Here is a 27,563-nt window from a genome sequence, read left to right on the forward strand (position 1 = left end):
ACCTACCGACCGCTTTTCCGAATAGATTCCGTCTTCGGCGGACCTAGATGCCGCCTATACTAGACGCCCGTATAAGAAGACGATCCGCGAGGGTCTAAACAAATAGGAGCCTAGCGTAGCTAAATTGTATTATAAAAAGGCACTGTTCCCTAGTGTGCCTAGTTCTCTTCTGCCTTAGACGGTAATCGCGTATCTTACTTCTACATTCGGCTCGCCTAGTACGAAGGGAGACGTAACAGCTCGCTAGGTCGAGCTAGCCTGTTCTGCTGTAGACTTCCGACTATCTCCTAAGCTTGTAACTATACTAGTTTCGAAGCTGTCGGTATTGCTTAAGCTAGCGTAATTAGTCGAGGCCTAGGAATTGTAGGAGAGTTAGGAACGCGTCGGGGCGTATTGTGTTCGTACGCAGAAGCGCTATCTAAGTCTCGAACTCTCTATAAGTCTTAAGCGATCTCCTAGGTCCGCTTCGGATAATATAAGGGCTGCTAGTAAGCTAGACTATAAGCTTGCCGCTTAGTCCGTCTATAGTCCTTACGCTAGTCCGGTACGAGAGCCTAGCCCTCTAGTTAGTAAGCCGCCTACGCCTGTCCCTAAAAGGCTAAAGGTTATGTAGGCGCAATCTAGTAGAGCCGTCCTCCCTCCTAATCGCGCGCCTAGCTCTTCTGTCTGCCGTCCTACCCCGCCGCCTAGAGCGTATTCCGGAGTTTCTACTAGCTATCGAAAGGCTACGCCTAAAGTATCCGACAATAGAGTTCGTTCGGACGGCCGTCGTTTCGGCACTATATTAAATCCGAACTAGATTCGGCTAGCTAGACGTCGGTTAGCTTCTCCGGTGCCGGCTACGGTATCGCCCGAACTAATAATCGTAATAACGTCGCGCAGTCAGACGCGGGTAGCGAACGTAGTGCCCTAGAAGTATCGGTTTAGTTAGTAGGGTTTAGGTGTCGATAGTGTCTATAAAGAGGTCGACTAGTTGAAGATGTAGACTGTTTTGCTAAGGATTTTAGATTTTAGCGTATTATAATAATAGCCCTGCTCGAGCCCTTAATATCGCCTCGTTATCTCTCTCTACTAGTATATTGTCCTTATACATATGTCTATAGTTATAGAAGCCTCGACTCTAGCCGCCCGAAGGGGGCGTCTATAGCGTAAACGCAAATTACCTAAGCCGGCGCCTCTAGTCCGAACACCCTCCTAGTCGACGTCGAATGCTAGCGGGTCTAGATCGAGCAAAAGTCGGGATGCTAGTGTCCGGAGACCGAGAAACCGTTATAGCGAAGGCAAGACGAAGAGAGAGAAGGTAGACCTCCTGCTAGCCTAAATAAAGGAGTTAGGGATAACATTTAGGACCTTTGTAGAGCTATATATCTTATATAAGAAGGGCGCCTCGTCGTCTGATTAGGCAGAGACGGCAGCTACTAGGACTAAGAGGTTAGCTAGTCTATTACAGAAAGATTAGATATATACAAGAGTATCTAAGCATATGCCTCCCGGTAAGTAGATAAATACGGAAGCAGTGTGCAACGAACTGGAGATATTACAGGGGCGCTAGGTAAGGAGGTCCGGTATATACACGGACATATGCTTACGTTTTCAGGAGTTCGGGCAGTAGGACTAAAAGATGCCTGCAGAAGATCTAGATTATAAGGATGCGGTTTAGTCGATAGGAGAGTACGTACCGTTAATATAGGCACTCTTTAAGGGGATATTAGGTCTGCTACGGAAGGCTGTCCTAGCTAATTACATACTTAGGCGCGTAGGTCTAGTTGCTAGCTTACTCGGACGGACACAGTATCCGCGATACTACAGTTAGTTCCCGAACTAGCTAGGAATATATCTCTAGAGCTAGGGCGTAAAGCGGCGGGTAATCGCAGTGCTGTCCGGAATAGGTGTCTACGCGTTACCGAAAAGCATATACCGCTACAATCGACAACTGCACTCCCTAGCGAAGGACCGTATTACCGGCTTTAGACGAGATTGCTACATACATAGTATCCACGATAACCTAGACATCTACTACAAAACCGGGGAGTATAGGCATAACCGTAAGGATAAACTAAAGCATGTCACGACTAGCATAGTGCTTAAAAGCATCGAGGTGCCGCAGACTAGTCTAAAGTAGGAGTATTTTCGTAAGGATAAGCCTCTTTAGCTTGCAGACGTACTCGAAGGAGACGGCAATTAATACAACGCTGTCTAGAAACAAATCTTACGCAGCCTTATTGCCTCGGCTATCGTTAGATTATATCCTAACGTAGTCGCGTATTATTTAGGTGTCGATACTACTACCGATAACGATCCTCCGCGTCGCGGTAATCGAACAGTAGTGTCTAGCACTAACCCGGGCACTAGCAGGGAGACCGCTACATATAATAAGCATAGAAAGAGCAAGATCGACTAGGACAATGTCGCTAGCTTCCCTACATTTCCTACAATCGACCGGCTAGAGAAGTAGAAAAGCGTAACGTACATACTAAATCTTATGTTCGAATACGAGGGTACGACTAAAGGCATATATGCCGTAATTAAGAACATTCTCGAGCGCCAACTCGGATATAGAGACATGTATAACGAGTTCTTACGGCACTAAGACGCACAATCCTCGAGGGCTAGAGGGGATACTATTTATAACTACTAAGGCGCTACTAGCAGCTAGCAAATCTACTACTAGAATCCTTATCCTGCCGCTAATAGCGACGCTACCTAAGATACGGAAGGTCGTCCTATTAAACACTCCTAGCAACCCTATTAGTTATACCTAGCGACCTAGTCTACTGTTTAACTATCCTAATAGTAGTATCTAGCAACTTAGTCTACTTTCCAGCTATCCTAACAGCAGTATCCGGCAACCTAGTCTACTTTCTAGCTATCCTAACAGTAGTATCCGGCAACCTAGTCGACTTTCCAGCTATCCTAGCAGTAATATCTAGCAACCTAGTCTACTTTTCAGCTGTCTTAGAGCACGCCTATAACCTCCTAACTACTATATCCGGCGATATAGTCGACTTCTGCGTCCGCCTAGAGCACCCTTACGACTTCCTAACAGCTATCCGCGGTAACGAGTAGTAGTTTTCTATACGGCAGACGCGATTCGTCGGCCCTACGTAGTTATAGTACACCTAGCGGACCCCCGAGGGCGCTTAGACAGTTGCCGGGTACAGTACTATATATTCTACGAACGCGGTCGCTAAGAGAGAAGCTAGAACACTATATATACGATCGGACGAATGTTATCTTCCTAATATATAGCGACTAGTTATTAGTAAAGAACATCCGGACATGCCTTAAGGAGGCTCGAGAGAACGACGACGCATTCGACAAGATACAATAGGTACTACCGTTGCCAGGTTTGTTCTACCTAAAGATGTGCCTTATCTAGGCAATCGAGAATAACTTTAATAGGCGGGAAGGCTGCGCTACCAAATCTTTATTAATAGTCTATCGAGGACTAATAGAAAGGAAGATATGCCCCTTATTCTATGCACCCTACAGCCACCTAGAGCGTCTAACCTTAGACAGTTTTAATGCTAGAATACTCGCATTTGTATATAAAGAGCTTAAGCTAGTCGTATGCAGTCGGACAGTAATATCGACCTACATTCGCGCACTTACTCGCTAAGGGTTTACTAGTCTAATAGACAAGGTCTACAAGAAGGCCTTCTCGCATAAGGCCCGCTCGTTAGATGCGGACTACCTAGAGGGAGACACTATTAAGGCAAAGAACTCGTATTTATTAAAGAGGCATTAGTCGAAGAAGGCTAGTGCGACTAACAAGGCTGCCGCTATAGCCGACGGCAACGAAGAGCGCAGGAATTACATCCGATTCCTTTATGTCGTCGAGACGTATTAGATGCTGTCGCGAGCTGTAAAGTATGCAGATATCGGACTACTCTGCCGGGTAATTAACCGATATATCTTAATCTTCTACGCCAGATTATATAAGAATTACGTATTTATTATGCTATAGATAAAGTAGTTAACGGACACCGAGACGTCTTATCCGATACTACAGCGGGCTATACTAGCTAACAGACTAGTAAACATAGCCGGTGCAGACAATAGTTAGTTCGAGATCGACAGGGCGAATGAGTTTCTTAACCGGTATCTAAAGACATTAATAGCTAGCCGGCGTAACGGCATGTTCGACGTCGAGAACTAACTAGAAGAAGCCGCGCTTTTAGCGACCTATACTAGCTACCTACGAGAGGTTATCGAGGCTAGGTTCGAGGAGGTAACGAATACTAAGCATACCTTACTAAAGTTAGTCGAGGAGATATATGCAGTCGCAACGATTTGTTACTAGGAAACACTACCGACGAAGGCAGTCGATCTAGATGCGAATGCAGTCCTCCCTTTTTACGCTATAGACTTATATGCTATAGGTGTTAAGAACCTAGTAACTAACGTAAAGGGTAGCAGTCGACTAGAGAGGTTTAATAAGAATATAGTTGTAAAGGACTCTTAGATTGTACAGGCAGACTAAGATCTAATCCTAGTAAATATAGAACTACTAGACCTAATAACGGATCCTTACCTCCGCCGCATAGCAGCGACAGACATTACTCCTAGACTAATAAGGACGCCTTAGGATCCTAACAGCGAAGACGAGGCAGGTAATGTTTACTTCGATAGCGACTAACCTTACTTGCTAATAGCTATACTATTACCTGCCTCGCATGTGTATACGTTAGACGCCCTTAACATTACATTTAGGCACTTACTAACTGCCCTTTTAGGCATTAGCACGACTAATTCACGTATAGACGCCTTTTACGAGACGTAGATTAGTTATGCACTTGTGCACGTACTACGTCGACGACGTTAATTATACAGCTCGCAGAGGTAGTAAGACGCCTACTTCTACCCGACTTTAGTTACTAAACTTCCTTCCTTCTTTATTAACCTTCTTATACTATCCGATTACCCTTCTATCCCTCTATTAACTATTACTTTATCTATCCTTTACTATACTACTCGTTATACTACTTATCTATCCTCGCTAACTACCTTACGCTTTCGACAGACGGAGAATCTCGTCGGCAGACTACATTTAAGCATAAGTTTCGCCACGCCTACAAAGACAGAGATTTACTAATACGTAAATAGTTTTACTATAGCACCTAGCGTGCAGAAGAAGCTAGCCGACTAGGGCATCTCGGCGGAGGGTTAAGACATATACGATATGTACGCCGAGTAGTTTTAGACGGAATAGTACAGCTAGGCAAAAGTTACGCTCTATAAGGACAATATTGTTAAGTTCGTTTAAGGGCTTTACCGCGTAGTATATTAGAAATCCGGCTCGGTAATTAGGGACGTAAACAAGCGCGTAGGGCGTTAAGGGCGCATGTATTCTAGCATTATAGAACTGGCAGACGATTCCCGAACCGGTCTATACGCGCTCGTGTCTAGTAAGGAGATTCTAAGGCGCTTCGGCAATTAGATACGCACCTTCGTACCTAGTACCTCCGCTACAAAGCTAGTAGCTATTCTAGCTACTTTCTAGATAGGCGGTGCTATTATGTCGGCTACTAAGACTTGTACGAAGTGCGGCCTAGCTAACGATCCGAATAGATTCGTAAACGACTGCATCGTCTAGCTACACCTTATATAGGAGAGGGCTAGGGATAGAGAGTTCCTCTTCTTAGGTACCTGTACTAACTGCCTACTTTATAACAATTACAACAAGTATAGTCTAGCTACGAACAGTCTAGCTACGAAGTACACGAAGGAAGCGATGCCGGACCGTAAAGAGAGTAAGGAGGACGAAGAGACGGAGCGTCTTCCTAGCTTAGGAGACGCTTAAATAAAGATCTCCGATATGTTACTCTTTATAAGCATAGAGAATGTCCCCGAGGTTGTAACGTACTATAGCAGCGGACGCGTCTTAGGCAAACATAAGAAGCATAGGTACATTATAGTCCTGTTTAGATACGACGCTCGATTCGACGCGGAAGAGTATACCGACTGCCTAAAAACCGCTTTAAAGGAAGCGTAGGGAGAGGTTAACAAAGTAATTAACTAAGACTACTCCCGTCGCGACCTTCTAGATCTAGACAGTCCTCCGGTAACGATAGCGCCGCCTTCTATCTAGCTAAAGACGCCTATACATAATAGGCGCACAAGCACTCGTTCGATAGGCGCTCTATAATCGGACGTAGAGATAGCAGACGCGTCTAAGGTTATAGGTCGTAGGACAACTCGCCGCACGAGTAATAAAGTGCGCGAGGACAAGGCGCGGTTAGCGGACGAGATTAGGGAGGAGCGGGAGGAGGCTGCCTGCGAGGAGGCTAGAATAAGGTCCTCTTAGAAGGAGAGGCCGGCGAAGAAGTAGACGCCTAAGGAGACGCCTACGAAGTCCCGGCACAACGATCCGCATACTCCAATAGCTAACTCTACTAAGCAAAGCGGGAAGAAGTTATTTACCCCGTTCGGATTCGACGTCTAGCAGGACAGCCCTTCCGGCGGAAGACACGTCTTAGAGGGCGGCGAACTAACCGGCACGTTCTTCTCGCCTAGATAGGTTAACCTAAGCCCGGGACGTAAGCGAAACGAGGGTTCGATCGACTTAGATAGACACGTCGTCCGAAGCATCTTTTCGCACTAGGACTAGAGTTACGGTAGCCGGATTCCTCCTAGCAGTAGGCTAAAGAAGTTAGACAGGCGTAGAGGCAAATAATTTAGAGGTGGCGAGCGCGAGCGTTAACTACATTTAACTAATTTTATAAGCATGTTTATAGCACTTAGGTAAGATACGACACGAGCATTCTTTATAGCTCACCTATCTCTAAGATAGCCCTACAGGTGTTAGCTTTAGTGTTTATTTCGCGAGTCCCTTTTAATAGTAAAGTGCATAGAACCTTTAGCACTGCTATTAGTTGCTTGCCTGTCGTTAGGATAGCCCTATAGGCGATAGCTCGAGCGTTTAGTTAAGTGGATTTTAATTAAACCCTAAAAGCCTATTTATGTCTACTAGTTTCTTATTAAAAGTATTATATACCGTAATATAACCTAAGCTAGGCTACGACGACAACTTAGACATATTAACCTTCGCCTAACAGCCGATAGTAAGGGGGACGGGCCTAATACAAAGAACCGGACTAAGGAGTCTAACATAGCCTTTAGCCTCGGCGTAGTAGAGCGCCTAGCTACCTATGTAGCCCGCATAGCAATATAGTAATAGCAGAACCGACATAATACTAGCTAGACAGTCCTCGGCCGGCAAAACTTATTAATAACCTCGCTAGGTTACTTAAGAAGTAGAGCATCTAGATAGGCGCACGTTATCTAACGTAAGACTATTACCTAAAGCCTCTAATAACGCAGACTTAGTAGTAGAACGATAAGTAGCAGAACGACAAGCAGCTAAACGGCAAGTAGCTAAATAGCAAGCAGCTAAACGGCAAGCAGCTAAAGCAGCATCGCCTAGAGCCCTAGGCCACAATCGATAGGCGGAGCGGCACGTAGCACACAGGTAGTTAGGTAGAGCATTAGCTACGATATTTGCGACTAGCGGACTAACAGCTAAACTGCACATTAGTCGGATCGTCTGGCGAGATTATACAATAGCTAACATAGATTAAGGAAACAATCCGACATTACGCACGCGCAACGCCTACGTAGACCTGCACATTTACTAGGCAAACAAGACGACGACGCGAAGACAAAACAGACGCAATAGGGCGAAGCATTTATCTCTCGGACATTAACAACGTTTAAACATATCGCATCGACATTAACAACGATCGCCTTCTACCGGTCTAGCCTAATTATCCTCTTCCGCATCTACTTATTAATTACTATCTATTTAGGTGCGTATCGAGCCTAACTAGTCGCTCGCAGCTACTAATATCTGAAGATTAGTATGTGCTAGCAATACGAAGAGACCGTCGAGCGCAATCCTCGCAAAGGAACTCTCTAGAGAGTGCGCTAGCGCGTCCGACGCTAGATAGAGGTACTACTATCGAGCACCTTCCTAGACTATAAGTACAACAACATATACGAGATAGCAGCTCCTCGCCCTAGGGGAACATACGGCAGCCGCGTAGGCGTCGGCGACAGGCGCAGCGCCGTGCTAGAAGACGTCCGCAACCGAAACCCGCTATCCTACTATACTACTATAGCGTAGCTAGTACGCGAGACTACGAGCAGATACCTCGCGCCTAGGATTCTGTACTACGAACCGAAGCCTACATATACTAGGAACATTTAGAAGAAGGTAGATACTATTTAGCTAGGCAGCTTAGTATCGTAGAGGCCGGAGTACAGCGGAAATGCGCTAGACGGTAATAGAGTTAGGTATAGAGAGAGACGAGAGCTAAGCGTTAGACGTTAGTTAGTTGCTGTACTACCGGCGGCTACTAGGCGTCGAGACCTAACCCCGAGTACTAATATAAACGTCGCTTTAACCTCTTTAGGTCGCGGGTCTAGTATAGCTGCCCGCGCTTAGCAGGAGGTAGAGGATAGAGCGGTTAGATAGCAGAAGAGGGAAGCCCTAATAGCACGCATAAACGTACAGGCTTAGTCGAGTACCCTACGGTATAACTAAGTATAAGTTATATAACAGCTACCTTCGCCGGATAGGTACAGACGACTAGTAGCGCAAAGGCGGGTAAAGGTAGTGTTACATAAAGGGAGGATATAATACGTCTAGAGGTCTAAGAGCGGCTAGAGATTCCCTTTTAGGCGACTAAGGTACGGCTATTGCGATCAGGCGTAAACAAATTATATTAGATTAATTCTACAAGTTATACGAATCGTTTGCGGGTATTAGACAGGCATTTAGACTAATATACAAGTTTTCAGATTTTAGCTAACCCTCTATCACCTAGTTCGGCTATTGCGCTCTTAGACTATACAGGAAGGCGCCCCCGAAGGGGATTAGCGCCGCCAAGTATAGTCTGTGCGTCTGAGACTAGTTGCTCCGGACGTCTTTCTTGTACACCTCCACTCCGCTTCTGCCGCCTCCGGTTTCACAAGTCATCACTCTTTCGTTGCTCGTGCAGCAAACCACTTTTGGTGCATCACTGTCGCTTCTATCCTCAGCACGACTCGTGGCCACACCTTGTGCCTGGTGGCGTCGAAGCCAGAGACAGCCTTAAGGCCCCAACACACGAAAGCCAACCAACGAGAAAATCACGTTTCGACTTCGTATGATCACCAGGAACCCCTGCAAACCACGATCGTTTACGCCCTTGCTTGAGATCTGATTCGAGAATCTGGGACTCGATCCCACCGAACAAGGTTAGTATGAGACAGGCCCGTCCTTGGAATGCGGCCTGTGCTGTGCTGTGGCAACGACGCAGGTGCTGAGTACTGATCTTTGCGAAGATGTCGTCCAATCCGTTCCGGGATCCCGGCCGACAACCATCGCGCGAAGGCCGGCATCAACATCAATCCGCGCGGCGAACTTCCGGCTCACGAGGCCCACGACGGCTTTCCTCTGGCGAACGAGATCGCATCCCGACGACAGATCGTGTTCGCCGTGCGAGCAACAACCAGGACTTGCATAATATCCCTCGCACGAGAAGAGCCGCATCGAATTCAAGACAACCATATACAGAGAAGCCCTACGCCACCGGCCAGGTGCGCATGATACAGCCTTCCATGGCTTCACAATGGAACGCCGAAGATCGCGACCCCATGATGGACAACAGCGGTGATCTATCACGAAAGAAGAGCATGATCAGACCAGAGAGGCGACGCAACGATCGGGATGACCCAAATTACTACTACCGCAAACATGCCCAGAACATGAACGTCATGCCTTCGACGACAGGCGTCGATCCGCAGATGGAGGATGATTTGGTGACACTGAGCTCGAACTCGGCTCTCACGAGACATGATGGGTTGGATGCTATACCCTTGCAAGAGAAGCACCCTGATCGAAGCGGTAGCAGAAAAGTCGTAAACAAGCTCCATCGCCATGCATCGAAGAAAGAGCGTGAGAAGGTGGAAAAAGACATTCAACGACAGAAGATGAAGGAAGAGGCCGGCGCGTTGACGCCCTGGGGTGCGTACTGCCATGCGATTACATTCTGGGCTCCCAATTTCATGCTGTCTCTCTTTGGCAAGAAGTTCACAGAGCAGCAGCGTGCTTGGCGAGAGAAGATTGGACTCGTTTCCATCATTCTGCTCGTCATGGCGTTTGTCGGTTTCTTGACGTTTGGTTTCACCGAAGCAGTCTGTCCTCAGGGTGGCCCATTGAGACTACGAATCAACAAAGTTGGACCGGGATACATGATTTTCCACGGCAAAGCCTACGATTTGACACGCTCTCAGCATCCGCTGGCCAGAGGTGTCCCTGGAGGGAGCAACGTTTTATTCGACGCAGATCCACCAGGCAAGGGCAGGGACGGGAGCTTCATGTTCCAGAACGTCAACGGACATTGCAAAGGCTTGATCACAGCCGCCCCTGGCTCAGATGTTCCCACTGACAACGACGGTAACCTTGCTTGGTATTTCCCATGCAACCCGTTCAACCAGGACGGATCCGACAACAAGGAGCCAAATACGACAATCCCGTACTACTTGGGCTACGCTTGCCACACTGTCAAGCCTGCGAGAACGGCATTCTACAACCTCAGGTCTTCTGGCGATGTCTACTTCACCTGGGACGATGTTCGCAACACTTCTCGCAACTTGATGGTGTACTCTGGAGACGTGCTTGATCTCGATCTACTGAACTGGTTCAACTCCTCTCAAGTTTCCATTCCGGACAAGTTCACTCAAATCAAAGAAAATGCTGCTATTCGCGGCAAGGATGTTACTCAGGCCTTTGGCTCCGGACAGAACAAGCAAATTGCCCAGTGCTTCCAGGAGATCATCAAAGTCGGCTCGATCGATACAGAGACCATCGGCTGCATTGCTTCCAAAGTGGTGCTCTACGTCTCCCTCATCTTCATCATGTCCATCGTGGTCATCAAGTTCGTTCTTGCTCTGGCTTTCCAGTGGGTTCTGAGTCGCAAGTACGCACCCAAGAAGACGAGCATGACCAGCGACAAGAAGAAGCGCGCACAGCAAATCGAAGAGTGGACAGACGACATCTACCGCGCGCCCCCGAAGATCACCGATCCCGCTTCGAACAGCGGAGGCAGCGACCGAACAGCGAAGCGCAGCAGTTTCCTTCCCACGACCTCGCGTTTCACCAGCCCGTACGCGGTCGAGAGAAGCACGAACAAGAAGAGCTTGCCACCAACCACCATGATCTCGCAACAGTCATCAAATCGTCTGATGTCGTCGAACTACGGCCCCACAAATCGCTCGGACACGGCACTAGACTCGGACAGCCGCGCAAGTCTGATGGAATCGCACCAATTTGGCACGCAGCGCTATAGCAGCGTCATGCATCCCGAGACCGATATGAGCGGACCTCAGGGCTTCATTCACGAGTCTGTCGTACCTCAGCCTCCGCCAGAGTGGCAGCCCTTCGGCTTTCCGCTGGCGCATACAATCTGTCTGGTCACTGCGTACTCCGAAGGACCAGAGGGTCTCCGCACCACGCTCGACTCCGTTGCCATGACCGACTATCCGAACAGCCACAAAATCATCTACATCGTCTGCGACGGTCTGATCAAAGGCAAAGGAGAGTCGATGTCTACTCCCGACGCTTGCATAAGCATGATGAAGGATCACTCCGTACTTCCAAACGAGGTTCAGGCATTCTCTTACGTTGCCGTCGCTAGCGGGAGCAAGCGACACAACATGGCCAAAGTCTACTGTGGTTTCTATGATTACGGCGCGGACAGCGTCATTCCTCTAGAGCGTCAACAACGTGTTCCGATGGTTGTGGTGGTAAAATGCGGCACTCCTGACGAGGCTGCAACTTCGAAGCCCGGCAACAGAGGCAAGCGTGACTCGCAGATCATCCTGATGTCCTTCCTCCAGAAAGTCATGTTCGATGAGCGCATGACTGAGCTGGAGTACGAGATGTTCAACGGTATCTGGAAGCTCACTGGCATATCTCCGGACTTTTACGAGATCGTGCTCATGGTGGACGCCGACACCAAGGTCTTCCCCGACTCTCTCACTCACATGGTCTCTGCCATGGTCAAAGATCCCGAGATTATGGGTCTCTGTGGTGAGACGAAGATTGCGAACAAGACCCAATCCTGGGTGTCCATGATCCAGGTGTTCGAATACTTCATCTCCCACCACCAGGCCAAGGCATTTGAGAGTGTCTTTGGTGGTGTTACCTGTCTGCCAGGTTGTTTCTGCATGTACCGCATCAAGACGCCCAAGGGAGGACAGAACTACTGGGTACCGATCCTGGCCAATCCGGATATCGTGGAGCACTACTCAGAGAACATTGTTAACACGCTTCATAAGAAGAACTTGCTGCTGTTGGGCGAAGATCGATACCTCAGTTCTCTGATGTTGAAGACTTTCCCGAAGCGCAAGCAGATGTTCATCCCGCAAGCAGTGTGCAAAACCACCGTGCCGGACACGTTCAATGTTCTGCTGTCCCAGCGTCGCAGATGGATCAACTCGACCGTGCACAATTTGATGGAGCTGGTCCTCGTCCGCGATCTCTGTGGTACCTTCTGCTTCAGTATGCAGTTCGTGCTCTTCATCGAGTTGGTCGGAACAATGGTGCTTCCAGCTGCCATCGCTTTCACCGTCTACGTCCGTAAGTACATCTCCGTTCGACCGTGTTACGCGATCCACCAAGCTAACCATCATCACAGTTGCGCTCGCTATCAAGGCCGCAGTACTGAATACCGCCGCGCCGACCATCCCACTCGTTCTGCTTGCCCTGATTCTCGGTCTGCCCGGAGTGTTGATTATCATCACCGCACACAGTCTCACCTATGTCCTGTGGATGTTGATCTACCTGCTCTCGCTCCCAATCTGGAACTTCGTCCTGCCAGTGTACGCCTTCTGGCACTTTGATGATTTCTCCTGGGGAGACACGCGTCAAGCTGCCGGTGACATCAAGGGCTCGGACAAGAATGGCCACGGGGCTCAAGGTGAATTTGACTCCAGTAAAATCACCATGAAGCGATGGGGCGACTTTGAACAGGAGCGCAGACTTCGGGCTCCACAATGGAACAACTCGGGGCAGTACGGGGACGGTAGCCCGCATCGCCCGGCTAGTGCACATTATGGCTCTGGACATTTGGGTCCTGAACGACGAGCCAGCTCTTTGATGATTTGAGGAGAGGAAGATTATGGAAGAGATGTGAAACAGACCACGAGGAAGTGCTCGTGAAGAACAGTACGACGGAACGCACAGGACGGAGAATCTTTCTTTGATGTCATTTATGAGGTGTTCAATTGTCAGCTCCACAGGCTATACCAGATTTTGCTGATCTTTCTGGAACGAAAATGTAAATACGAATGTAAAATAACGGTGGATGTTCATTGAATAGCAAGCATGGGACTGGCGTTCGTTCATATAACAAAACATTGATCATCGATCAGTCTTTATCAAGTCGCTGTCGACGCCGCAGTATCGTAATCCTCCTGTGGCAATTCGTCATGCCAGCTCGTTACTGGGACCGATCAGCTCTCGCAAACAAAGCCTCGAAATGAGCACTCGACTCATCACCAAGTGAAATCGCCATATGGCCCATCACAGTATCTTTCCCCGCTCCATGCAAATGCGTCTCTCCCGCAGGAATATGCACCACGTCGCCTACCATCAATCGCCTCGGCTTCTCGCCTTTCGAGCAGATCAGTCCGGATCCCATCGTCACCGTCAGTATCTGGCCGCGCTCGTGAGTGTGCCAGAATGTGCGTGCACCGGGTGTGAAGCAGACGTTGTTGCCCATGCAGTCGGATGCTTTGAAGATCGGGTCCATGTGCACCGTCCCGGTGAAGGTTTCGGTAGGATGTCTGGAAGGAGTGGAGGAAGAGTGGGCGGCGCGGATGAGCTGCATGTTGGGTGAGTATGCAAGGCCATGGAGTCGTTGGCCGTTCGGTGAGGTCGATAATGGTGATGTTGGTGGCTAGGTGTTGATCGGATGTGACGTTGGAGTTCTGGTCGAGGGAGCTCTCCGTCCTCTACCTCAAATCGAAGGCCATGCTTTTGCAGCATGGCGGCCGCAAGATTCGACCGCTCAAGCTTGAAGTTCCAGTCGCAAGTTCACGGTATTTTCCAATGGCGTGTAGTAGTGCGCATCCACCTCGACAAATCCCAGAGACTTGCACAGTCCGATTGTTGTCTCTATCGATCTCAGGGTGTTGAGCAGAATCGCTCTGTAACCTAAGCGCTTCGCTTCCACAATGATCCTGCTAGCAAGAGCTCTACCCAGGCCTAAGCCGCGGCCTTCCTGATCGACGTAGAGATGCTTCATCTCGCAGGTGCCGGCCATAGATAAAGGTCTCAAGCCCACGCAGCCAACAGGTCCTCCAGAAGGTGTCTTGTGGGCGAGCAATAGAGCTTCCACGGGAGGCGCATACTTCCCAAACAGGCTGGCCAATGCTCCTGAAACGTCGTGGAACGTAAGATCGATGACGAGAGATTGGGCATATGCTTCGAATAAAGATGCTGTCGCGTGTACGTCTTCTTCCGTTTGCACCGACCAGATGATGATTCCTTGTTGGCTTGCGGACATTCTGTGCATTTCAAGCCATCATCATTGAAGGGGAAAGGAATGAAGTGGATGATGCCCAAAATGATGGCTTGTTGGTGCATCCGTCCGCAGGACGACTTCGGCGTTGCGACATTGATTGTTGACTGAGACATACAGACCAGCAGCAGTAATCCATTGCAACATAATGTTGTATTATGAGATGGCTTCAATCACTCCAGGTCTAACGGCCCATCTCCGTCTTCTGGCATATCTGCAACAACGCGTTCCACGATATTAATGAGCTCGTCAACGTCTGGTCGCGCGGATGGCTCAACAGTCAGACACCGCCGAATCACGTCCTTGACGGGCTCGGAGATCACCAAATCGTCCCTGCTTTTGGATGCAGTCGAATCTTCGACAACCCGCTGCTTTCCACGCTTCTTGTCAGCTGGACTTTCATCCGGGAAAGCCCAGTCGCCGCCTAAAATGCATAATGACAACGAGCCTCCTGTTTCCTCTGATCTAGCCTCAAATGGAGACTTCCCAAAAAAACAGGCATACAGAGTGCAGCCTAGTGACCATATGTCCACCTTCGTATCAATTTCAGATCCCGTTTTGGGATCGTACAACTCGGGCGCTCTATACGGCATCGTGCTCTGTTCTGCTGCTTCGTCTTGGATTTTGAGGGCTTGAGATCTTGACGTGATGTGCGTCGGCGAGGCTTTGAGCGAGCCAAAGTCCATCAATATAGGTTGTGTTCCGTCGTCGGAGATCATGATATTTCCAGGCTTCAGACTGTCGAAGAGTTAGCAATGTTTCGGACGCAGGCAATAAGGACAGACTGAGACCTGCTGGCATCGGCCGAGAGATAATATCGGACCGCTGCAGGCCTTCTGCCCTTTGTATTCCTTACTCCCGGTGGCAATAACTCCTGATCTTGCCTGCTGCCACGCCATCCTGGGCTGCCATCACCTCGCTGTTCATCAATGGCTCCTCCTCAACCTCGTCGTCCATTTGTCTCCGCCGACCTTGATTCGCGCGAACCTCCTCTTCTGCCTCGCGATCTGCTTCTTCCGCTTGTTGGCGGACTTTCTTTGCTTTCCTCCTGCTGGTCTCACCACCTGGCGGTCCCTTGACGCGATATTGGTGCATTGCTTTCAGAGCTTTGCATACACCCAAGAACAAGATCATCAGTCTCCGCTCAGGGAACCTTGCGCGATTGACCAGGTTGGCATTGATCGCATCTTGTAAATTTCCGCGCCGATAGTATGGCAGAAGAATGTAGACAGTTTTGCTTCCTGCATCTCCTCCCCTGTCTGTCTCGACACTGTGATCGATTGCATGGATGATGTTTGGGTGCGGTGTGAACAGGCTGTATGCTTCCACCTCCTTCAGCGCAAGTGACACGCTTTCCTCTCCGAATGGACATCGGATCTTCTTGAGGGCGTATAGTGTCGGGTCGCCGGGTGATTGTACAAGGTAGACGTAGCTGAAGCCGCCCTCTCCGAGTAGTCGTAGAATCTTGAAGGATCGACCATTGATCTTGAGCGAGGGCGTTGACGGGAAACAGGAGAAGCAGTTTCCAAGCTGCCAGATTCCATCCAGGACGTAATGTGAGAATTGCTCGGCGAGTGTCGGTGACATTGCGGAAGATGTGCTATCGGGGCATGTGCAGGATATTGAGGTCGGGTCGATGGATCGTCCAGTCGTAGAAGGTTCGTGTTCGATGGCGAGAGAATGTTGATAGCTTATGATGTTTACCTTGAACAGCTGGAAGATGCGCCTGCTGGGATCGGCTTCAGCTCCACGTGGAGGTGTAAACTCTAAAGAAGGTAACGAGGTGGACTTCGCTCGCATCAACGTCACATCCTCTTGCTTTGACATCGATCTTGCTTTGACATCGATCACCTTGGGCGTTACCCTCGAAGAGCTCCGTGAAGCTCGAGCAACGTCTGCTCAAGATGCTGAACCAGGCCAAGGTCGTTGGAAACTGGACGCTGGGAATGAGCACAACCAGAGTGCTACAAGAAATGCATTGAAGTGAATTGAGCTTCAGGGCCTCCGGGGCTTTCTCCTTGGATCTACGATGATAAGATGCAGCTTTCGGCGAGGAGATAGCTTCCGAGCATGTCTCTCCTTTGCAACATGGACGAACATACCGCCGCCTCTCTGACTATATGCCGCTCATCGAATATCGTACGCTGGGATCAAGCGCTGCAATCTAGATGGCCAAGATCGGGCCAGTTCCTCTGTGCGCGAGGACCATCGAAATCGGAAGACAGCAAACAGCGAGGCCGGAAAAGCTTGTCGCCGCGACATTGAATAGATACAGGAACCTGCAGAGCTGTGTAGGTCTGTCATGACGCAGCATTGAATGGTGGCTGCGATATGAACATTGGTCGTTGCATCCTTCACTGATGTGTTCCTCATCTTATACAACACAGCTACGTTCCGGGTATACTCTCCGTACTCTACACTCCAACGCCTCCAAACACAATTCACAGCAAGTCACATCCTTCGACACCTACAAGCCACAGTCCGCCGACACTATACTCTCATCCAACCCCAACACCGCTCATTCAACCTCATAATGTGCATCGGAAGCTTCACCTTCCATGCCTGCGGACATCGTTCATTCCGAATGATCACACGATGTACCGGACCAGGATGTCGTGGGACTCGTTCCACCGCGATCCACACCCACCAATACTGTCCGGCCTGCGTCGAGCATCAGCGGCAGGGAGGAAAGAAGGGGAGATAGCGAGAGCTCGAGGCCGATGAGATCATGAGGTTCTGATTGAATGGTCAAGAAGGTTTCCATTAGCTTTGCGTCATAAACTCCATTAGCATTATGTCCGTGCTCGCAATTACGTCGCTGCTCAAAACCGAGTCCTGTTCACCTCGTGTGTGTCACTGTATTTCCTCGCAACGCTCAAACGCAACATCACGCTCCTTGCGCCATCCATCAACGTATCGTACAGTCCACTCTTCTCCCGTCCACTCTTCCCTTGCAATACGCGAAATCTTACAACTCGTCCAACGCAACCTCGCACAACCTCTGATATCGCTCAGGACTGAACCTCTTCCTCGCCCACTTCCTCTCCTTACCCGCTTGTATACGTCTCTTCATCTCGGCCTTCTTCGCATCTTCCGGGACGAACGACCAGAAGCTCCGCGATTTCTGCAGCCGAGAGCCGGGTGGACTAGGCGTCTTGAGGGCTCCGGGACCGGTCTTCAAGGACAGTCCGTTTTTAACGCCTGCGCGAGCTTGGTCTCGGGCTTCGAGAGTGCGCTCCAGCTGGCGTTTTGCATGGTGGACGAGTATGACGTGGGTCTTCATCTGAATGCGCATGGCGTCCACGTGTTCATAAAGGCGAAGGAGTCCACTCTCATCGATGTGCCGAAGGAGTCCACTCTCATCGATGTGCCGAAGGGGTCCGCTCTCATCGACGTGCTGAAGGGGACCACTCTCATCGACGTGCCAAAGGAATTCGCTTTCATCGACGTGCTTCTCGGGCTCTGGCTCGGACTCGAAGGAAAGAGGAGTGTCGGCTCGAGCTTGGTTTGGGAACGAGTCTACCGAAATAACGGAGACTGGCGAGCTTCGGACCGGAGATGCAGAGATTGGCGAGATTGGCGAGACGGGCTCAGGAGAATGCCAGCGTGGTGTCCATTCTTCTTGTCGTGGTGTCGGCTCTTCTAGTCGTGGTGTCACTTCTTCTGGCCGTGGTGTGCTCATTCTTTGGGGTATTCTGCATGACAGCCTCTTCACATCAGTCGACGGCGGTTGTGGCGGTGGCAGATAATACGGCTTTGCGGGTGAGCCAAGTCGAATCGGGCGCATGAGAGTCTGTTGCCCGGGTCTGGGCTTCCGATCAAAGTCGACGAGTGACATTCGCGAGGACTCGCGTGGGAGTCCCTGTGCGATCGGTGGCGTTTTTGGTTCGACCAAAGACATGCGAGAGTAGTCGCGCGGCATCGTGTAAGGCTTCTTCCAAGTTATCAATGTGTCGGGGGCTGGCATGTTGAGCGAGTCGCGCCGGGACAGGCGACTGGGCGTCATGAGCTGTGAGAAGCTTTCGTGGCTCTCCAAGTCATCGTTATCGGCAGCGGATAATTGTGGTGAGGCTGTTGGCGTTCGAAACCGCAAACTCTCCTGGCGAGGCTTGGGTCGGGAAAAGAAAGCAAAGTGTGGCGCTGCGGTCGTCCGCACATCTCGATCATCGAAAGTGTCCTCTTCAGCCAGGCTTGACGCGGTGCCAAAGTCGCTCTGGCTGTCCTCCTCCAAAAGAGCCTGTTCCTGCGCGCATCGCATGCGCATCTCCCAAAATGTGCGGCATTCTTCTTTGGTGGGCAGCGCGGCAAGAGCATCGAGGTAGAATTGCTCTGCGGAATCAAAGGAGGGAACCTTAGAGACCGAGGCGTGGTGCATCCCCCGCGCCATCTCATCGTGAGAGAGCGCAAGGTAGAAGAGCACGAACGACTTGTGAAGCGGGCGCTGGTCCAGATCGAGGCCATTAACCTTGAGGAGACCGCGGCAAGCTTGAATGCATTGTCGGTACGACTGCTGGTGGAAGAGTGCTTTGATAGCAGCGCATTCTGGCGGGTATCCTTTGGCGACTGACTGGTCGATTCGAGCCATGTTCGTGGGTGCGTACGTCGCAACGCGTTGGGTGTGTCGATGTGGTGGAAAGTGTTGAAAATAGCAAACGAGTGTGGGTGCGGGGACCGCCGGTTTCCTTTTGATCTTCGCTGTGTTCACTTCACGTTCGTTGATGAAGTGCGCATTATCAATGCAGGTCGGTATCTTTGGACGTGGAAAGGACAACAACACATTGTTTGACGGGTGCCGAGAAGAAAACGGTCAAAGGGAACCGAAGAAAGACCTACCGTGTCGTTCTCTGATGTAATACCATCTGCTACAGCTTACTATTAAAAGACGGGTTTGATGCGAACGTGCAACAGGTGTGGTCGTCTCGATCGGTACTTCTGCCGCTCATGACTGGCAGTGGCCCTCACGGCTCGAGTCACGTTGTGGTTTTGGCCACACGATCCCTGGGGGCCATGAAACACGTGAGATTGAGAGGAGGATGCTGGTTGCAGACTAGGCAGAGCAGAGTATCGTGGTCTCGGATTTGTAGTGGTCGGCCAGGTCTGAACGATGTAATGATGAAGGGAGCTGATGGTCAAGTGAGGAGGAAAGAGAGTGCAAGTGGTACCTTAGGTACTGTACATGTTACCGTCAATATCATGGTATTACGCGCGCTAGTCTAAAGTCCACTAGAACTATCAAATTACCTTGTGCTCATCACAAAACGGCAAACCACCTTTACGCATCAAACTGGACACCTTTTGTCCAACATCTTGCGCTCTGGAATATCCGCCTCGTCTTCGTATTCTTGGGAATAGCCCGTGAGATGGAGACGTAATATCTGCCAGCGACGAGTCGCAGGTTCGCCCCCATCCGGACCCTTGCCCAGCCGATGCTTTCCAAAGCCGAATGGCCAGGATCTCAATCAGACGGTGTTCCATGATGCCGCGTTACGTGTCAGTCCGCCGACAACGCACGAAGGACCGTATGCGTTGCAACCAAGCCGATATACCGAGTCTGGTACAGAGGATTTCAGAATCCTATAAATCCCAAGCACTGCTCGTTCTGGCGCCAAGGATGACGACTAACAAGAATAGCCGTCGTCTTCCTGCTGATCGAGGGCCTGATTGCATGCGGCATCTGCCATTTCGTTCTGAGCTCGAGGCACCCATTTGTAGGTGATATCCGCCAACTCGATGAGCCGATTTTCCAGACTGTATGCTTCTTTGATCAAGTCTTGATTGGCGACCGGGCGGCCTCTTGCATTGATCCAATCATTGTCTATCCACTTGGAGAGCCAGATGTCCATGCACTTGACGGCATATTGGAAATCCGAGTGAATGGTGAGGTCAATCTGAGGACAAGTATCCAGCCTGTCGTATCCCTCCAGGGCTTGCTCTAGAGCGAGGATGATGGCCGTGATCTCTGCACGTTGGGTTGTGGGAGCCGTGAAGTCATTCTGCCAGCATGGCTGTTCCAGATCTCTTGTGAATGTCCAAGCCCTGCCGCCTCGAAGCATCTCGACAGCCGCTGCCGCTGCCACTGCTCCAGGCTGCCCATTTCTTCGACACCCTCCGTCGACGTACCAGACCATGGTGTAAACCATGATGTCGTACTGTTCTGCGCTAAGATCTCGACTATCCGGAGAAGTGCAAATGGATGCAAGCTGCGAAGGAAATGGTTATCAGTACGGCCAATATACACTTCCACGTCTGACGACTCACGAGCACCCAAAATCCGGCCCTTCTTGGTCCGGTCTTGCTTGGGTATACCTTGTCAAGGGTTGATCGGAGATGATCTGACAATGACAGTTTCCTCACAGGCTTCTGGCAATGACTGTCTTCCCTTTGTGAACGTCGTCGTTGTTGTTGTTGTAAATTGTCGTCGCGCAGTCAAAGCAGTTGCAGAGACTGGTCTCTTTGTTTGACAGGCCATCTCCCATCTTTATTCGACAGGTCACATAGGCTGCCTGCAGTAGTGGTACAAATCCTGCTGATAACATAACGGGCCTGACGAGAGATGTTGACCTGTCGAGACTCTAGCCCACGGCTTCCTGCTCTACGGCCTTGGCGTTCTGCAGAGGTTGAATATGCTGGATTGTCCCGTAAGGCAATGTATTTCTTCCTTGTGACAGAAGAGTGCGGTCGATTATTGAGGCACTGTCGAGAAAGAGCCCGAGAGGGTGACCATATTGTCCAAGGCGTGAATCCGCTCTGAGTAGCTGTTCAGTGCGCAATTATCATACAGTAGACACCTCAACCTGTGGTGACTTATCCGACAGCGAAGCAGTCTTCGATGAGTCGGCCGACGAAACCTCCAAGCCGATCATCGTCTTTCCACCCTCCATCTGCCAGTCTTGAGCATTTGCTTCTCTTCTCGCCGGGCCTCCTGCTACAATCCTTTCCCGCAGCCACTTTGCGCCCCAGACCAATGCATAGATCACCGTCATACCACCTCCATACGCAAACACGTGTGCCACGATCCCTTGCCATCCGAACAGTGTGATCATCCATGGATATGGGTAGAAGCCTTGGGTGAACCTGGTGACGTACGCAAGACCCAAGTACAGCGCCAAAATGATCTTGACAATGAGCAGATGGGAGAAGAACGGCGGCGGCTTGGTAGCGCTGAAAACGATTTCGCCGATGGCAAAGAAGCTGTTCAGGCCGTGCACGGATACGTTTATCCATACAACGAAAGCCGACGATGGGCTCTCTGGTTTTGCGTACATCGTTGACCAGAAGACCAAGGTGACCAAGAAGGGGAGAGTTGTGATTGTTGTGTGCCAGATCGCATGTGCAAGTTGCAGAGAGCGTGGGAAATAGTCGTGTAGGTGGGAGATGCTCTCTGGTCGGCCTCGACGGAGGTTGAATGCGTACGTGAATGTATGCCACGCGGATACAGAGAAATAGAAGGCCACACTCCAGTATGTGATGAATGTGAGGTAGCTGAAGCTCCTCCCGATGAACGCTCTGTCCAGGAGCATTTTAAATGTAGGTAGGCCAATATTCGTGATTGATTGTGGGCCCGAGTTGCTAGACAGCCAGGCGAAGCCAGTGATGATCGTTGTCCACATGTACAGCGCTATGCAAGTACGCAGACAAGCGAGGGCCATTGGTGAGATGATGTGTGATCGTACGTAGGTCGCTCCATGATCGAATCGGATACTGGGCTCAGGCATGCCGAGTGATGTGTATGAGAACGGGTTATGCATTGTGAAGGCCTGCAAGTTCTGGTGAGTATGAGCGAGCAGGCGACAGGAAGAGGACGAGAGCAATATGTCAATGCCACCAGCGACAGTGCCGCTACGCGCTCACCATCAGCCATGAGACAACATGTCCCACGCTAGTCACATCTTCTCACGCTCGACGCAGCATCGGGAGCTCCGACAGCTTGACCGCGTGAATCAGGCCATGCTTCCACGTTGGAAGATGGCATGATGGCCTGATATTGTCCTTCAACCCGCAGGCTCTAGTGCTGAATTGGACGGTCGATCAGGCTCAGGACGAACGTCCACTCGCACGTGCTGTTTGTGGCTTGTATGCCATGTCGGAGTCGCCGAAGAGCGAATCAGCTAGGGGCGGCATGGGCGGCGTTGAGCCTCCGTGGGGCTGAAGTGGTCAAAGTGCACGCTGTACTGCATGGACGTGCATATTAGTTCCGTGGTAGCCAGATTCTCAGCTGAGATGAAATCGTGTGGCGTAGCTGAAAGGCGATCATGCCACTTGCTCCAAACTGCGTGGACAAGCGGCCAACGTCTCGAGCCAGCTAGTCGCTGGCGGATAGTCTTGCCAATCTTCATGGCGCGCGACCACAATCAGCCGGGAGTGCCACCAAAGCAAAGTCGGCGTTTCCACCGTCAAGCTTCGAGATGAAGTTGAGATGAGGTCCTCAGAGACGGAGAGAGCTGCAGGAGTGAGGTGCGCGATCTCTTCCCCATGGTGCCGATCGCCTTGCTAGCGTTGTGAAACCGCGGGGAGCTTCAGCAGGGCAATGATCAGCTTGCCGTGCTTGCCTCGAGCTGAGCTGTGACATAGTCCTCGTTGACTCTACATTGCACTTCCCACATATCACAGACACAGCGACAGAGCTGGTCTCCGATACATTCAAACAACAGCAACAATCATCCAACATGGGCGGCGAGACGAAACCGACGACGGCCCACGCCTCTGCAAGCTACCCGCAGCTCGCGGAGCGACCCAAGGGCAAGATCATATCTGACATCTATCAAGGCCGCCTGAAGCAGTTCACCGACAACGGACAATACAAAGAGCAAGGACTTCTTGCAAAGCTCTACGAGGGGCGTCTCGCTGGCGAGCCGCATGTCAAACTGAGCGTCTGGAGTGCCCCTAACCTCACTCGTCCAACATTCAAGGAGGCAACGAGCAAGGACAATGAGTACCACAAGACGGAGAAAGGACAGTCGTTCGGACCAAGTTGGAGCACTCATTGGTTCAAGGTGCAGTTCACGGTCCCACAAGAATGGAGCTACAAGCCATGTGTTGAGCTTCACTGGGACTCGAGCAGCGAGGGCATGGTCTGGACTGAAGATGGCAAGCCGCTCCAAGGGCTCACAGGAAATGGCGAAAGAGTTGAGTGGATCGTGCCCAAGGAATACAGAACCGCAAAAGAGCACACAATATACATCGAGATCGCATGCAACGGCATGTTTGGCAACGCACCCGGAGGTGATTCTATCCAGCCTCCAGATCCGAACAAGTACTTTAAGCTTGAGGAAGCCGACCTCGTCAGCGTTAATCTCGATGCTCGGGCGTTGTTCTACGACTTCTGGATCATTGGCGATGCCGCGCGAGAATTTCCAAAAGACAGCTGGGAACAGCACGAGGCGCTGAAAGTGTGCAACAACATCATGGACTGCTTCATCGCTGGCGAGGGATCGAATGTCTGTTTGAAGGAATGCAGAGCAATAGCAAAGAGGTACCTTGGCGACAAGATCGACTCGGAGGAAGTGTATGACGGCAAACAGGAGGCTCTAGTCCTGGGGATTGGTCACTGCCACATTGATACTTGCTGGTTGTGGCCGTGGGACGAGACGAAGCGCAAGGTGGCTCGAAGCTGGTCGAATCAATGTGATCTGCTGGACAGATACAAAGAGCATCGTTTCTGTGCTTCACAAGCTCAGCAGTACAAATGGCTCGAGAAGCTATACGTGAGTTGTGACGCTTTAAACAATGAGAACATGCTAACGATATACTGGTAGCCATACGTCTTTGATCGAGTGAAGACGCACGTCAAGAAGGGCAACTTCCAGCCCATTGGTGGTTCGTGGGTCGAGCACGACACGAATATGCCCAGCGGCGAGTCTCTTGTGCGCCAATTCCTCTACGGCCAGCGCTTCTTCGAGTCTCGATTTGGAGAACGATGTCGTACTTTCTGGCTTCCAGACACCTTTGGTTATTCCTCACAGCTCCCACAACTGTGCCGGCTGGCGGGCATGAATCGCTTCTTTACCCAGAAACTCAGCTGGAACAACATCAACAACTTCCCGCACACGACGTTCAACTGGATCAGTCTTGACGGTTCACAAGTTATATGCCACATGTGCCCAGCGGAGACATACACAGCTGAAGCCCACTTTGGCGATGTGAAGAGGTCCGTCACGCAGCACAAGAGCATGGATCAAGACCCGAGCTCGCTGTTGGTGTTCGGCAAAGGCGACGGCGGCGGTGGTCCAACCTGGGGTCACATCGAAAAGCTGCGTCGCTGCCGCGGCTTGAGCGATAAGATTGGTCTGTTGCCTCGTGTGAAAATGGGCGACAGTGTAGAGGACTTCTTCGATCGCTTGGAGAAGAATCAGGCATCTAAGAAGACCGAATTGGTGACCTGGTACGGCGAGCTATACTTTGAGCTCCATCGCGGGACTTATACAACCCAACACAACAACAAGAGGAACAATAGAAAATCCGAGATCCTTCTGCACGATATCGAATATTTGGCGACTCTCGCAACGATCAAAGGCGGCAAATCCTACAAGTACCCCAAGAAGGAGATCGACTCAATGTGGGAAAGCGTACTGCTTTGCCAATTCCACGACTGCTTGCCCGGCTCGTCCATCGAGATGTGCTACGACGACTCTGACAAGGAATATGCCAAGGTCTTCAGGACTGGGAAGAAGATCTTGAAAGAGGCTCTGGAGGCCTTGGGCTTCTCAGATTACGAGTGCAACACTCCTGTCGCTTTGAATACCCTTGGCTGGCAAAGGCACGAACGACCTGTGCTTCGCGACATTGGTGGACGCTTCAAGAGCTTGAACATCGTGGGTCAGCCTACTGGCAGCGACTCGTCACACTCCGATGTCATGGGCGTAGCGACCGTGGAAGATCTCGGCGAGGACGTATTCGTGCTGGAGAACTCCAAGCTGCGCGTCAAACTCGAGGGTGGTGTGATCACCTCGCTGTTCGACAAGCAGGCCAAGCGGGAGACCGTCCCGAAGGGCGAAAAGGCCAATCAGCTCGTTTTGTTCGACGACAAGCCATTGTACTGGCAAGCTTGGGACGTCGAAGTGTTCCACCTCGAATCAAGGAAGGAGTTGAAACCCAGCAGCCGTAGTGAGATCACCGCAAGGTCTCCCTTCCACGTCGCTGTCACAACTCTCACCAAGATCTCGGACAAGTCCTGGATCAAGGTGACTGTATCTCTTTCCACGGTGAGCGAGGCGCAGACCTCTTACGTTCAAACCGAAGCGGAAGTCGAATGGCACGAGACGATGAAGTTCCTCAAGGTCGAGTTTCCCACCACGATCAAGAACACCGAGGCCTCCTACGAGACACAATTCGGCATCGTGCGCCGTCCGACTCACTACAATACCACCTGGGACATGGCCAAGTTCGAAGTGTGCTGCCACAAGTGGGCTGATTTGTCGGAGCATGGATATGGTGTCAGTGTTCTCAACGACTGCAAATACGGCTTCGCCACCGTGGGCAACCTCATGCGTCTTTCTCTCCTTCGAGCACCAAAAGCTCCAGACGCGCATGCCGACATGGGTCGCCACAAGATGAGATGGGCTGTCTTGCCGCATACAGGTGCGCTGAGTGAGACGACCGTCAGGGCTGGATTCGAGTTCAACAACCCGATGGCGGTTCATCAACACCCGGCACCGGAAACTCTCAAGAGCTTGCTGAGTGCTTTCAAGCTTACACCGGAAAGCTCACCGAGTCTGATTGTAGACACCGTCAAACGTGGCGAGGACGACGAGGACGCTAGTAATGGCGACATGCCTGCGAAGAAGGGTAGGCACGTGGTTTTGAGAGTGTACGATAGCTTGGGTGGTACGAGCCGCGGTACGATCAGTCTTGGACCGGTAGAGGTCAAGAAGGCTTGGAGGTGCAACTTGCTGGAAGATGAGCTCGAGGAGATGAAGATTGGTAAAGATGGGTTGGAGATTGAGTTGAGAGCTTTCGAGGTGGCGAGCTTTAAGCTGCTGCTTGCTTGAGTGGTCGTTGGCGGTAGATATATTGCTCTGCTGGAGGATGAAAATTGTATTGAATAACGAATCGCTGAATGTTGAGATTATCATGGCATGGTACAAATACGTCCGGTGCGTTCGTGTCCAAGATCAATTGACCAGGCGCTCTTTCAGGGAGAGTGAATCTGACACTATGAATTGATTAGCAGGGGCTCTACCAGACGATATCTGAATGCTGAAAGGCAGAAGAAGATCAATTTCAGACTCCCGTTTCTAAGCATCGACGGCCCGTATATGTCGATACAGGCCGTACCTTTTCCGGCTCTTCCTGAAGTATTATGGGTAGATGTAACTCATCATTGTATAGCGGTGAAGGTTATAATGGAGATGGAGAAATACTCACATGTTAGAATGTGTTCCGAGGGAGAATGGAGCTTCTGTTGGCATCAGTAATGTCCGCTCCATGCAAGCGACCGAAGCAAATAGAGCCAGCAATACTGCGCGCGATCTCCTTCCGTGCCTGTCCAGTCGCGAAGCTGTCTCGGATATGTTCGTTCTAGGAAAGCATTGATGAGGTTGATGCTGAAAAGTCGTAGATTGTCAAGGACGGCCAGAATTTCTTCGAGGTCTGATATGTCAGCAGAGCGGGCCGCATGTCCCGTCGGCATTTGGTTGCGCTTGCTGTCTCGGAGCCTCAGGGAATCCTGACCGACCGCCATGAGGCCACCTGTGCCATAATCATGCGACTTTGGTAATAGAGACCAGCTGGATGTCCGTGTCTATAATAGGACGGCTTCAATGAATGCGCTCGTGTCTTTTCGAGATCTCCCAATTGTTCTCGCCACCAGTGCATAAGTAATCAAGGAACGGTACCTGAATCTGCCACGAGACTTTCCTTTCAATCCCCCCAGTCGAGAGTCTTTGTTATACTTCACAACTTTCAACACCACTTCCGGTGCGCTACATGAACCGGGATCAAGGCTCCTTGTCAGACAAGTAGGGTAAGTGTCACCACCAGGTACGGACTTGCTCT

General features: G+C 50.7%; 8 protein-coding genes across 8 annotated transcripts; 2 read left to right on the forward strand and 6 right to left on the reverse strand.

Annotated features, from left to right (window-relative positions):
- Window positions 1-9,642: 9,642 nt before the first annotated feature.
- Window positions 9,643-13,553, forward strand: CHS4 (chitin synthase, class IV; the record flags this gene model as incomplete). The annotated part of the gene is made up of 3 exons (XM_003852164.1): window positions 9,643-12,625; window positions 12,708-13,059; window positions 13,484-13,553. 3 exons carry the CDS (start codon window positions 9,643-9,645, stop codon window positions 13,551-13,553), a joined length of 3,405 nt encoding a protein of 1,134 aa, XP_003852212.1.
- Window positions 13,545-13,883, reverse strand: MYCGRDRAFT_29212 (uncharacterized protein; the record flags this gene model as incomplete). Its single annotated transcript, XM_003852560.1, has 1 exon — window positions 13,545-13,883. A coding segment is annotated over one exon (339 nt), but the record flags the coding sequence as incomplete, so codon positions are not given.
- A 174-nt stretch (window positions 13,884-14,057) lies between these two features.
- Window positions 14,058-14,555, reverse strand: MYCGRDRAFT_42031 (uncharacterized protein; the record flags this gene model as incomplete). Its single annotated transcript, XM_003852559.1, has 1 exon — window positions 14,058-14,555. The coding sequence occupies one exon, from the start codon at window positions 14,553-14,555 to the stop codon at window positions 14,058-14,060; it is 498 nt and encodes a 165-aa protein (XP_003852607.1).
- A 188-nt stretch (window positions 14,556-14,743) lies between these two features.
- Window positions 14,744-16,190, reverse strand: MYCGRDRAFT_72191 (uncharacterized protein; the record flags this gene model as incomplete). Its single annotated transcript, XM_003852558.1, has 2 exons — window positions 14,744-15,308; window positions 15,427-16,190. 2 exons carry the CDS (start codon window positions 16,155-16,157, stop codon window positions 14,744-14,746), a joined length of 1,296 nt encoding a protein of 431 aa, XP_003852606.1.
- Window positions 16,191-17,158: 968 nt separating this feature from the next.
- On the reverse strand, window positions 17,159-19,155 carry MYCGRDRAFT_93260 (uncharacterized protein; the record flags this gene model as incomplete). The annotated part of the gene is made up of 2 exons (XM_003852557.1): window positions 17,159-17,231; window positions 17,543-19,155. The coding sequence occupies 2 exons, from the start codon at window positions 19,153-19,155 to the stop codon at window positions 17,159-17,161; spliced, it is 1,686 nt and encodes a 561-aa protein (XP_003852605.1).
- A 1,033-nt stretch (window positions 19,156-20,188) lies between these two features.
- On the reverse strand, window positions 20,189-20,710 carry MYCGRDRAFT_41575 (uncharacterized protein; the record flags this gene model as incomplete). The annotated part of the gene is made up of 1 exon (XM_003852556.1): window positions 20,189-20,710. One exon carries the CDS (start codon window positions 20,708-20,710, stop codon window positions 20,189-20,191), a length of 522 nt encoding a protein of 173 aa, XP_003852604.1.
- A 432-nt stretch (window positions 20,711-21,142) lies between these two features.
- On the reverse strand, window positions 21,143-22,285 carry MYCGRDRAFT_86116 (uncharacterized protein; the record flags this gene model as incomplete). The annotated part of the gene is made up of 3 exons (XM_003852555.1): window positions 21,143-21,178; window positions 21,292-21,317; window positions 21,445-22,285. The coding sequence occupies 3 exons, from the start codon at window positions 22,283-22,285 to the stop codon at window positions 21,143-21,145; spliced, it is 903 nt and encodes a 300-aa protein (XP_003852603.1).
- A 951-nt stretch (window positions 22,286-23,236) lies between these two features.
- Window positions 23,237-26,557, forward strand: MgAMS1 (putative alpha-mannosidase I; the record flags this gene model as incomplete). The annotated part of the gene is made up of 2 exons (XM_003852165.1): window positions 23,237-24,274; window positions 24,326-26,557. 2 exons carry the CDS (start codon window positions 23,237-23,239, stop codon window positions 26,555-26,557), a joined length of 3,270 nt encoding a protein of 1,089 aa, XP_003852213.1.
- Between the last annotated feature and the right edge of the window lie 1,006 nt (window positions 26,558-27,563).

The sequence above is a fragment of the Zymoseptoria tritici genome, chromosome 5 (assembly GCF_000219625.1).
Source record: "Zymoseptoria tritici IPO323 chromosome 5, whole genome shotgun sequence".
Lineage (NCBI taxonomy): Eukaryota > Fungi > Ascomycota > Dothideomycetes > Mycosphaerellales > Mycosphaerellaceae > Zymoseptoria > Zymoseptoria tritici.